Here is a 12,746-nt window from a genome sequence, read left to right as displayed (position 1 = left end):
CTTCAAGCCCCAGTTTCCTCATCAGTCAAATGAGGATAATAAAACCAAGCTGTTAGTGCTATTTTAAGTCTTGCATAAAATAACCTATAAAAAATATAAAATAGCTGGGCGTGGTGGCGCACGCTTGTAATCCCCGCGCTTGGGAGGCTGAGACAAGAGGATCGCGCAGGTTCAAAGCCAGTCTCAGCTACTTAGTGAGGCCCTGTTTCCAAGTAAAATATAAAATAGGTCTGGAAGTTAGCCCGGAAGTACAAAGCCTCTGGGTTCTACCCCCAATACCACCAAATATATATATATATATATATATATATATATATATATATATATATGTTTCACAAATGTATATAGGATTGTTTGCACTGATTCCGTACAAGTCTCCCCTTTCCCTTCTCATGTCTCTCCCCAAGTTCCCTTTATTCTCCTGGTCTCCTCATTCATCTCAAGTCTCTTTTGTTCCACAAAAATGAGAGAAAACATGTGACCCTTCACTTCTGTGTGTGTGTGTGCGCGGGTCTGGGGATGGAACCCAGGGGCATTCGACCTCCAAGCTATACCCCGTGCCCTATTTTTTAGTCTTTATTTTGAAACAGGTTCTCACTAAGTTGCGGAGGGCCTCACTAGGTAGCTGAGGCTGTCTGCGAACCGCGGTCCTCAGGTCTCTGCTTCCCAAATGATGGGATTACTAGCGTGCACCACCACGCCCGGCTTACCCTTCACTTTTTGAGAGCGGCTACTCTCACTTAGCATGATCTTCTCTAGTTCCATCCATTTTCCCGCAAATGACATAATTTTGTTCTTTTTTTATGGCTCGTGAGTAAAATCCTTGTGTGTGTCTCTATACCACCATCTTAGAACCCATTCATCTGCTGACGAACACATAGGCTGGCTCCGTATTTTGGCTATTGTGAATTGTGCTGCTGCAAACATGAATATATATGTACCACTGTAATATTCTGAATTCAATTCCTTTGGAAGGACTTAGAAATGGTAGATAGTCCTTTGGACTGAGAAATTGTATAGTTGGGTCATAAGGAAGTTCCAGTCCTTGTTTTTTGTGCCTCAATGTAACAGTGCAGGAAAGGCCAGAAATGAAAGTCTGAGGAAGAAACTGGACCTCCCAGGTGCTTTATGTTACCATAAGGTAAACAAATCTATACTGGAAAAGCAGGGGACATACAACACTGTGTTTTATATTAACAATTCAAAATTATTTCAAAGCAGACTGGTGCTTATGGGGTACATGCTGTTCTGTAATTAAATGCAATTGTTTTCTATTCTTGTCTGGGCAGAGCTGACCTTTGATTTGATTTAGTTCAAGCACTATTTCAACACTGTCCTGGGGTGTTACATCCCTCTGCTTTCAGCCCAGGCGGGGTCAGGCCCCTGCCCTGGATGGAAATCAACAGCTTGGGCTCTGGGACAGAGAGCCTGGCTTTGACAGGTCTGGGAGAACTTTCTTATGGTAGATGGAAAGATTTCAAAATATGAAACCCTCAAACCAACACTCTTAACAAGTGCATACGGAACATCAATTGCAACCACCGAAAGATTTCAAGGGATTCCCACTTTGATGAAATAATGTTGACACGTGTGTCAACAAGTCTCCCAGTAAGAAGACACATGTGACAGGAAAGGGGGAAGAAAGAAAACGGAGTCTGGGGCTGTCACCTCAACTTCAGCAGCTGCTCAGCAGAACGGATGAGAGGCTTAAGGCAAGACAGAAGTGGCCGTGGGGCTGCTCTTTATAGATGGACTTTGGGAAGCATTGCTCCTGGCCCACTACCCAAGAAGCCAGGAAGTGGAAGAAGCTTGGCACCTGCCTTGAAAGCCCTCTTGTCTCCTTTGTCATCCCAGCCTGTCTGTGCCCAGGTGTCCTGTGACCTCAAAGAAGTTCCTAGCTATCCAGGGCAGCTCTCTTTAGGATACAACAACAGCAGAGCATGAAAGAGAGGAATTCTGGTCCTATTGCTGCCCCTTGATAACTGCTTTCTTAGGCAAATTTAGTTAGCCTCTGTGAACCGTAGACCCTTTATGTGCATAAAAAAAAATAAAATCACCTACTGTCATGATGGCTGTGAAATTGCAGTGAGCTAAGGTGGAAGCCTGGTACTCACAATGAGCCACGCACTATACTAAGTGCTTTACCTCTCCTGGTTCGCTTACTTGCTATGCCATCCTAGAGGGAAGTGCTATTATCCCATCCTGAGCCACAGAGACATTATGGGATTATCCATAGCAGATAGCAGAGCCAGGATTTGAACTTAGGCAGTCTGGCTGCCAAGTCTGTTCACTAAAATGTTATTTCCGGGGATATTTGCGATGTTAATTTTACACCCATCCTTCAAACCCCTGCCACAGCCAACAACCTTGCCATGTTGCCACAATCCCCCAGCCCCCAGGAGCTCAAGTCTTCTTGACTTTCAAATATTACAGTAGAATCAAAGGCCCACACCATCAGTTTTCAGTATTGCAATAAATCTGACAATACTTACCTTTTCCCTAAGTAAAGTCTGGCATAACCTGCAGGACCACTTTCACAAAAACCTTGTACTGAGCCACATTAGAAAGGCCAAACAAACCACTGACGTTATGCCAGATCTAGCTGTGAGATAGAGACTGAAGGCCTCAGTTAGGATGGGAGATGCACACACACCGCTCTTGGTCTCTCCTCCAGTCCTTTCCAACCTCAGCAACATAAGATGTCCTCTGATGGGATGTCTCCATCCCAGTGACAAAATGCTCATGAACTTCAAGGAGCTTTAGATCCTCAAGTGGAGAAGCCCCTGCGTCAGGGGCCTTGGGAGGCAGCTCTCATCCTAGCCCTCAGTGGGGGAAGCTGAAAAGTACTCCAGACCGCAGCACAAGCCACACAGGCTGCACCACGCCCTACTTGAAGAGCACTGTTGTCACAAGAGTGCCATTCACATGGACCATGGGGCTCTGCTCTCCAAGAAATGTGTAAGTTGGCAGCCCTGGGTGGAGTGTGGAGGGCATCACAAGCTCTCCCATCTGTACTCCCTGGACAAACTCCACAGGTCCAGATAATGAGCTTCTTCAATCCCACAAAGCAACCACTGGGCTTCTGTAGTTAAGTGATGTCAGGGTGGCTGTCACTTAGAACAAGGCCAGATAGCTGGAGAGCTATCAGCAGGGTCTAGCTGAGGCCCATGGCATCGACTAGCACCCAGCCACACCACAGAACCCACAGCTCTGTCCACACTACCTAAAACATGGCAAAGCTATAAAAAAAATGGAGAACTTTCACAGGACCCACATAAGCTTAGAAACGGTCCCCAGACCAGCATGAGTGATTGTGTGACTGGGGAAGCCCCCATAGGAGCCAAGCAATGGACAAGGGCCCAGATAACTGTGGAAATGGGAAATGAGGGAATTGAAGAACTTTCTAGAGAGACTATGAGGATGATCTACTCCAGAAAGACAAGTCAGCCCTGGGATATGCACGTCCCAACTTCTAGCCAGGCAAGACCCCTGACAACTAACGCATCAGCACATGAGCCCATCACGTACCAGCCAGCGCACTGATGCTCAGGCAGAACCATAGCGAGGCCCAGCCCTTCCCTGAAGGTCTAGGAGATCACCCACACCAGTTAGCCCAGGTGTCCTTCCAAGTTTCTAAGATGAAGCATCCTCCTGAGGTTTTACCAAACCTCAATTTTGAGGCAGGAAAACTGGAACCTCAAGAAAGGGTGAAAAAACAGACCAAGGCCAAATGGAAGAACAGGGATACAGACACAGCTCAGGCTTATGGTGTGTTAACTACATGCTAGGAGCCCACTATCAGATATTCAAGAAATCATCTCATTTGATGCAGGGCAGCGAATCTCTAAACTGCGGGTAAAGAGAGGAGCAGAAAGAATTAAAATTCGCCCAAGGTTCATATTTAGTGAAGGATACAACCTGAATTTGTTGCCAAAACAATATTTATACATGGTTCAAAACTTATTGAGCTCTTAGTATCTGCATTTTCCAATCTTCAATCATTGATAAACTACTCTCACCTTGATAAAGATGATGCTGTCTTTAACTTTATTTTTCCTTCTAAGCAATACTACCCATGAAATTACAATTTAATAAGGAGCCAAGATGCAAAGATGTCATCCCTGTCCTACCTAAAATCATCTCAGCTATTATCTAAAACTTACCCCAAAAAACTTTCATCTTTGCCCATCTTTATCTCACAGGGGCAGAAATGAGGCATGTCACTTTTTCTAGGGTTTCTGAGAATCTTCCCAATTTTAACATTTAGAGTCGCAGCTCCGATAGGAATGTAAGAAGAATGAAGGCTCCTCACACTGGCTCCCAAACACTAATGTCGCCACAGCTCAACCTCTGCAGTTATACCATGGTTTAGAAAGAAAACAATACAATTACCCAAAAGTTCCAGTGATAAAAAGACTAGGTGAGCCACCTGTGGTAGGCTTCCTCTTTGGGCTTCTCCTTAGGATGGTTTCAAGGGTAATTAGAAGAGTTGTCTATGACTTAATTCTTAAAATTGGAGGCCTTCCAAATGAAAGAATATTACAAGAGCACAAGGCAGAGAAAACTGCATGGGACTACAGGAGTTTGAGTGTGGTCCGTTCCCAGAATGCCCCTCCTGTGGCAGTGCATACCTGAAGAAGCCAACTCTCCTTTCAGAATCTGAGTATACTCCAGTTAAAAGATTCGTATTTTTTGTGTACCTCTGTGTTTCAGCACTCATAACAGTAGCTGCACATGGCTGAAAGAGCCAATCAACTAACTTGTTTATCTATTAATAAATTAAATAGCTTCCAAAGTCCCTTTCAAGAGTGGGATGAAATGATGCTCTAGTTCAGGAAACCATGAGATGAGACTAGAAGAGAGTGCTGAGCTGAGATGGCCATGTCCATAGATCATCTGCACAGAGTCCCAAAGATTCAGCAGATGCAAGATGGAGAAAGAACAATATAAATCCTCCAACTGGATCACAAAAGCAGAATTCTTGGTGGCAAGATAGGCTGGTACCTCTCAAAGATCCCGAGGGGTAGTATCCAAAGGGATCCATCAACTTCAGGGACTGATCTGTACTTGAAAGCTTTGATCCCAGAGTTATCAATGACTTGGATGAGAACAAAGAGAATTATTCATCGAATTCCTAGATAACAGGAAATGGGAGGCTGCAGCAGATATAATACATGACAAAATCAGAATCTAAAATGATTTGGTAGGATAAGAAGGCATGGGGAATCTAAAAATGTAAATTGGAAAAGATTATATATATATATATATATATATATATACACACACACACACACACACACACACACACACACACACACACACACACATTTCCCCTGTAGTTCAAAAAGCCAGTAGCACAATGAAGAAAAGGGAAACAAGTTATTTGTGGTCCTGTGTATTTAAGTGCATCTACAATTTTGGCTGACTGCACGTGGAATATGAGTCAATAGGCTGGCATGGATGCCCAAAGTCTAATGCAATCTTAGATTGCATGAGCAGAAATACCATGCTCAGAGCAAGGGAGGCAAAAGTCCCTTTTCCTTCCTTGCTAGAATACTTTTGTAATTTCTGGTAAACTTCAAAGATGACATAAACACACTGAGACAGAACCAGAGAAGAGTCAGAAATCTAGGAGGAAAAGTACTCTGTAAGAGGAGGAGTGGAGGACATTTAACCTAGAAAAATAAATCGAAGATGGTGGGCATAGTGGCCACACACCTATGATGCCAGTACTAGGAAGACTGAGACAGGAGGATCACAGGTTCAAAGCCAGACTGAGCAACTCTAAACTCTTGGCAACCCAGTGAGACCCTGATTCAAAACAAAAACAAAGAGCTGGGGGTGTAGCTCAGAGGTAAAATGCCCTTGGGTTCAATCCCAAGTAAAACACACACACACACACACACACACACACACACACACACACACACACACATGAAAGACACCAGAAAGAGAAAACATTTGGAAGCTGTCTTTAAATTTTCAAGGCAAATAGAATTAAATTAATTCTTTAAAAATGATAGCATAGTAGTAAATATTTTTTAACAATTGGTGCTGTGGAGACTTAAAATGCCCTACCTGGTGAGTGGTAAATCACTACCTGAGGACTGGAGGCAGATAGAGAAGAGGAACAAGGGCAGAGTTCTGACCCAGAGCAGTTCCCAGGATTCCTCTATCCCTGAAGAGAAATTGCACAGAGGGTTGGGCCCACCTTGCTAGAAACTAGGTGTCAGAGCAGATAAACACAGGCCTCTGGAGATGAAAGCTGACATACCCCTGTCTCATATTCTCTCTGAGATGTACCAAGTGCTGTTCAAAATCAGCAACACTGAAATCAGCTTACTGACTCCCTCTAGGAAGCAGCAGCATTTCTTTGCATTTTCCTCTAGAACTGAAGGCTGCTTTGTGTTGCAAGACAAAGAAACAAAGATGGTAGGAATTCAATAACTAGCTGTAGGGCAGAAAAGGGAGGCACAAAATGTCAAACAAGCCCTGACAAGTCATAATGGAGGAGAAACCGGGTATGGTGGTAGACACCTGTAATCCCAGTACTTGGGAGGCGGAGACAGGAGGATTGCAGGTTTAAGGCAACCTCAGCAACTTAGTAAGACCCTCTTTCAAAATAAAAATAAAAAAGGGCTGTGAGTATAGCCCAGAGGAAGAAAACCCCTGGGTTCAATCCCTAGTACACAATACAACACCAAAAAAATGTTCAGAGACCTTCTCTCCACAAAGCCATACACACATGTATAGCTTCTCTTTTCTACCCTAAATTGTGTCTGCTGAACTTGTACCCATCAGCTAACCTGTTTTGACAGCCCCACCGGTTGAAAAGCAGAAGAACCAGGCCAGATGGTCAGAAATGCACCACTACCATCTTAGAATAACAACTGACTCCCATTTAGTGAGTATCTACTATGTGCCAAACATTGTGTTAGGTTTCACATTTTACATTGGAAGTTATCTGTTATTTTATAACTGAGAAAATTAACTCAGCGAGGTAAATAGCTTGGATATTTACAGTCTGACATAGTAGCTCATGTTTACTGAGTATTTCTTAGGTACCAAATGTGATTTTCAAACAAATATTTTATCTCATTTATTCCTCCTAACAACCCTAGATAACTCCTATCATTGCCATTTTACAGATAAGATGAGATGGCCCACAAGAGGAAAACTTACTGACAAAGTCATAGCTACAAAGCTATATATGCTAGCACCCTGTCCTCCATGTACCACTGTCCCTTGGTGTTAGAAGAAATAACCTAGCTCTACTCTTGGTCAATCAGTCAGGGGCCCTCCAGTAACTCAGGAAGGATAAAGCATTGACCTGTGGTCTGCGCCCAGATGGCCCGGCCACACAGCCAGAATAGTCGAGCTAGATGCCCCTGGCATCCAAACCAGGGGCCTCAGTACAGCCACACCCCTGTGCTGTGTAGCGACTCCTCTACACCACCCCAGTACAGGCTTGCTTCCCTTAGTCATCTGGTCCCACATGGCTCCCTGTCTCTTTTCCTACCAAAAAAAAAAAAAAAAAAAAGCACAGTTCTGTCTGCCCAAGAAAAAGCTTGAGTCTGAGTCCACCTTCAACTCTAGCACTTTCTACCATTTCTTCTTTTGCAAAATGAATCACAAATCTAGAAACTTTTCAGCAAAGGCTGACTCAGTCCATTCTCCCCTCAAACTCCAAGCTCAGTAAAAAGTATCTCCTAGAGCAGTTAAGCAAGAGAAAAGTACCAGATCGCTGATGTTGTTAAGAAACACCAGCACATGGTGGTAGCAAAAAGCAGACTAACGTTTCAGGAGTTTTTATTACTTCTTCTGAATTCCCTAGACCACCCACACCATTCTTGCCTGTGCTCAATAGACCGCTCCCACCAGCCTCCGTCCCTTGGCAAGCCATCGCCTGGGAGCGTGCACTGTGGCAAACTGCCTCCTCGGCCACTTCTTCAGTGGGATGCAATAAACTGCCTGGGCACTTACCAGATCAGAGGCAATGATTTCATTTCTTAAAGATCAGAGTTCTCGTGCCAATCTGACTAAATCAAATGACTTGGGGAAATAGGAAGTGCACTTTCTTTTTGGAAATAAATGCTAAGCTCTCGTTTACCTACCTCAAGTTGCAACATGAATCGCTCTTGTGCACATAGAGGAAGGGGTACTCCTTCCCCGTCTATAAACCTAGCACTCATGGCATCCATACGGCCTACCCTAAGAAAATGCAGTAGGCAGCAGCCTGCACCCCTAGCTGTCCTCACACCAAGCCTGCACCACCCCTGCTTGGGGACTTCTCTTCTGTCTTCCAGAGGGCCAGAGAGCTGACTCTGTGGCACCCTGCTTCCCTAGTCTCATTCCCAGTGCATCCTTCAGAGAGGGCCTGTCACCCAGCCACTGATGAGGAAAAACCCTTAGGGAAGAGTCAAGGGACAAGCCCCAGGCGGGCAGGGCAGGCTGCCGTCCAGTCCCGAAGGCAGGCGCGGGAGGCTGTTGCTTACTTGGGCTGGAACTCTGGATCTGCTGTAAGGTCCTCAAGACTTTGTGTATGTCCTTCATGCTGGTGTCTTTCTGGCTGTACAAAAGAAGTCTGCGAGCATCCGAGAACAGGCGAGACACACTGGAAAGAGTGCAAGAAAGGAAAAAAGCCAAGGTTAGGCCTGCTGCCGCTCCCGCTTTAAGAAAGTGCCTCCCAGGTCCACAAGTCCAGCTGGGTTTCCAGACACACCTCAGGCTGCTCAGACCGCTCTCTTCACCCCAGCTCAATAACAAGCTATACCCACCCCTCACCCACCGCTCCTGCCTCAAGTGTCCTGCCCTTGTGTCTACAAGCCCATCATACACACACACACACACACACACACACACACACACACACACGTGCACGCACACACATGCACGTGTGTGTGAGCACATGCCCCAAGGGTAACTTACCCAAGGCACAGTGAACCCAGCACTTAGAGGCCCATGAAAAATAATGTCATCTCTCTTTTTTTCCCCCAAAAAATACCAGAATTACAAGAATGTATACACAGTAACAAATCCTGCTGCCCTGGATATTCACCTTTATCCCAAACCATCATAAAATCTAATTTTTAATATTTTTATACAAAAGAAAGGCCCATGAAGGCTCCAAAGCCTGTGACCCATGACCCCTTAGCTCATGGCCCTGCCTGGCCCAGCTGCAGCTCCCCTGGAATCGTGTGCAGCATGCCCTGCTGCCCTCACTCCATCCTAACTCCATCCTAACTTCTGCACATTTGAAGGATTGTGTGTGTGAGTGAGTGTGTGTGTGTGTGTGTGTGTGTGCGCGCGCGCGTATGGTACTGAGGATGGAATCCTATTTTTTTTTTTTTTTTTTTTGCAGTACTGGGGATGGAACCCAGAGGCATTCTACATCCGAGCTGCACCTCCAGCCCTATTTTTTATTCTTTATTTTGAAACTGGGTCTCACTGAGTTGCAAAGGGCCTCACTAAGTAGATGAGGCTGTTCGTGAACTGCGATCCTCTGGTCTCAGCCTCCCGAATGCTGGGATTACAAGTGTGTGCCACCATGCCCAGCCCCCAGCCCTATTTTTTATTCTTTATTTTGAAACAGTCTCACTGAGTTGCAAAGGGCCTCACTAAGTAGCTGAGGCTGGCTGTGAACCACAAGCCTCCTGTCTCAGCTTCCCAAATGCTGAGATTACAAGCATGTGCCACTACACCTGGCTGAAGGGTCCTTACTGATCCCATACTTGTGTTTGGCACTGGAGCCGGGAACCAGGGACCCAAACACAAAGAAAGCTGCATGCTGTGCTCCCAGAGTTCCCACCCCAGGAGGGGAAGCCCTGCAGACAGCAGTGACATCACAGTGTGACAGAGGCGGCAACAGGGGTCAGAGCCAGGATCTGAGAGCAGAAGACTAGACCCTCCCAGCCTGGTGCCCCTGGACCCAGCTACTTCAGAGGGGCAGCACACACCTGCTAAGGGAGAGAACTAATCATCAGATGGAGCACCAAACTCTGCCTTCCTTCTCTAACAACTGGCCAGAGTAGAGAAGAGCGTCCAACCAGACAGCTCCGGGCTACATATCCCTGTTCCTCCCAAAACATGTCAACGTCGGGTCCCACCATCCTGAATCCTGGTGGCCATTTTCCCTTCCCTCCTTCTGCAGGCTTCTTCACACAAACCTTAACAAAAGCAACCTCATAGCCGGGCGTGGTGGCGCACGCTTGTAATCCCCGCGCTTGGGAGGCGGAGACAGGAGGATCGCGCAGGTTCGAAGCCAGCCGTGCTGGCGTAAGAGACCCTGTTTCAAAAATGTAAAATAGGTCTGGGAGTGTAGCCCGGAGGAAGAAGGGCTTCCAGGAACCCCAGTACCACCAAAAAAAAAAAAAAAAGCAACCTCACTCAAGCAACTTCGCTCAAATCCAGCCGTTGAGAATTCTCCAGAGGGCAAGATGGGAAGGATAAGTTAGCTGACGCGTTTGAGAGAGAAGACGTGAGCTGGTACTTACATGGATTTGTTAAAGTTTCCAACAACCCCCGGAGCCTCACCAGGAGTCGGATAGCGGAAACAGGGGTTGTTGGCATTACAGATGATCCCCTGAACCCAAGGAAGTGTTCCTGCAGACGGCATGGCCTTATTTGGAAAGTGGCCTGTGGAAGAAAAGGAGAAGAAACACTTAGGGAGAAGCATTAATCCTTGAAAGTGTTTCTGAGACTCCATCACACGATGGTCTATCCCCAATCCCTCAACTCCCTTGTTCTCCCATCCTAGAGACCTGCCTCCTCGGGACCGACCTGCCTTTGGGCTGGGGGCCCAGCATCAGACAGAAGCTCCACATCGACTTGGCATCATCTCTGGAGTGGGGTTCATGACACCATGCCCCAGGGGTGGGTAGATTACGCCATATACAGAATGCACGTGGCAGGCAGCAAGTGCCTGGCCACCATCGGTCACCTTCTACAGCAGTCCTCACCTCGCAGAGAGCTACCAGGGCCTTGGGGATGACCTAATTCCTTCAGGCTTTAAGGAGGAGATGACAGCAAGACATCATGGCCGATGAGGAACATCAGGGAGTCACCAAGCACTAGCGACCCCTCCATGGTCCCAGCCCAAACCCCTTCCTTACACAGTGGCCTCCTCTGTAACCTAGCTCTTCTCAGTTCCCTCTGGTTTGCTATTCAGTTGACCAACCATATGTTTCTCCTCCTCTGCCAGCTCCAAAGCTCCTCCAGGGCAACCCACCAACATGCTCACTTGAGGTCAGATGTCATCTGTGAAGCTACAGGGTTTTGTTTTTATTCTGTCACGCCTCAAAACAAGGCCACCCCATCCCATCCTCCAGGTGAGTTCCCCACCCTCCTCTCCCTTCATCCTGAGAGCTTCTTACAAGCAGGATGATCGGGCATGTCTGGGCTGGGTCCCAGGCTTCAAAGGCACAGGTTGGCATGTGGCTGTCACCCATGGGTGCTAGGAATGGGGATCAGGATGAACGTGCCTTGCTTGGATCAAGGGCTCTTAACCCAGGGGTCTATTCATGTTTGAACAGAACAACCGTGGCTCCAGCTTTCATCATATTCTAGGGATTATCTGCTACCCCAAGAAGAGCTGACAACCATTAAGAACCAGAGCAGGTGGGGAAGAGTCTGTAGCTTTACAGACTTCAGGTCAGACCAACCAGGGTTCACACTGAGTCCCTGCAACTTGCTAAGCAACAATCTGGCTGAGCCACTAACCGACCCCCACCCTCAGTTTTCTCATCTGTAAAGTGGTGGCAAAAATACAGGTGGTAAGCATTACACAAACTCTTCTGGGAAAAGGCCTTTTGCAGAGTGCCTAGCACAGAATAAAAGCTCAGAGGATGGGCCTGGGCTCATAGAGAGTCCCCATAAATTAATCCAAAGCCGGACTTTGCACATCAGTGTGTGGGCCCTTCTTATCTTTCTTCTATCCATACTCCCACAGAGAAACAGCATCCAGAGCAAGGATGTGCCGAGATCTGATCCCCGTGGTCACTCTCTGCAGGGACTCTGGCCTGTGGAACATTTGCTCAGTTAATCTCTTTATCTCCCTGTTAATAGTTCAAGGAAAACCAAACAAGGCCCCTTGCCTAAGTCAGCTGCTCCTCATTCAGAGACTTATGTAACCCAACCAATGACTCCAAGGACCAAGGGATTCTCTGCTTTCAACTCCAAAAAACTGGTGCTAAGGGCAGGGTGGTGTAGGCCTAAGGCAGTACAGAACAGTGATGGTGACGGTATTTCAGGCGGCACTGTGGTGTGGGAAAGAGAGATGGTCCTTGTGTGTTAGGTCCTGTCTTTTCTGCAAACAAAGCAGGGTGAAGAGTAGGCACTGAGTACATGGGATGCCCATCAAATAGCACACTGGACTCCCAGGACCAGGTGGCGGGGGGCGTTCAGGACCTTGAGGACTCTGCTGAACTGGGAAAGGCTTATAGGGAAGAATTTTCCACCAGACCTTTGTCCCAGAGACAAGTCACCTCTGCAAACTATCAGCTTCGTCCTTTCAAAGAGGCCTCCAGAAAGTGGTGAGGACAGGAGCGAAGCCTGCAGGAAGTCCTTGGATGGATGGGAAAGTGCTATCTGCCTTTTATATGTACAAGAATTTCACAACATTTCTGAAAATATGTGGTCTGGGCCCACAGGGATTTGGAGCAGAACTCAGCGACTTACCCAAGACCATAACCCCAATGCATGGTGGAGCCAGTGTCCAAACAAACCCCAATCTGTCTGATTCTGAGCCA

General features: G+C 46.8%; 1 protein-coding gene across 1 annotated transcript in view; it reads right to left on the bottom strand.

Moving 5' to 3' along the window:
* ABCA1 (ATP binding cassette subfamily A member 1) overlaps positions 1–12,746 on the bottom strand; it is a gene marked incomplete at both ends in the record, with an annotated part of 108,809 nt that overhangs the window by 83,513 nt on the left and 12,550 nt on the right. The window contains 2 exons of the mRNA XM_080708505.1: positions 8,496–8,614; positions 10,494–10,635. Of these exons, the coding sequence (XP_080564631.1) occupies positions 8,496–8,614; positions 10,494–10,635 (261 nt within the window). The remainder of the gene's footprint in view (positions 1–8,495; positions 8,615–10,493; positions 10,636–12,746) is intronic.

This window comes from Muscardinus avellanarius, assembly GCF_963383645.1.
Source record: "Muscardinus avellanarius genome assembly, chromosome: 13".
Lineage (NCBI taxonomy): Eukaryota > Metazoa > Chordata > Mammalia > Rodentia > Gliridae > Muscardinus > Muscardinus avellanarius.
The sequence above is the reverse complement of the archived record's forward strand: the minus strand, read 5'-3'. Positions and strand labels throughout refer to the sequence as shown.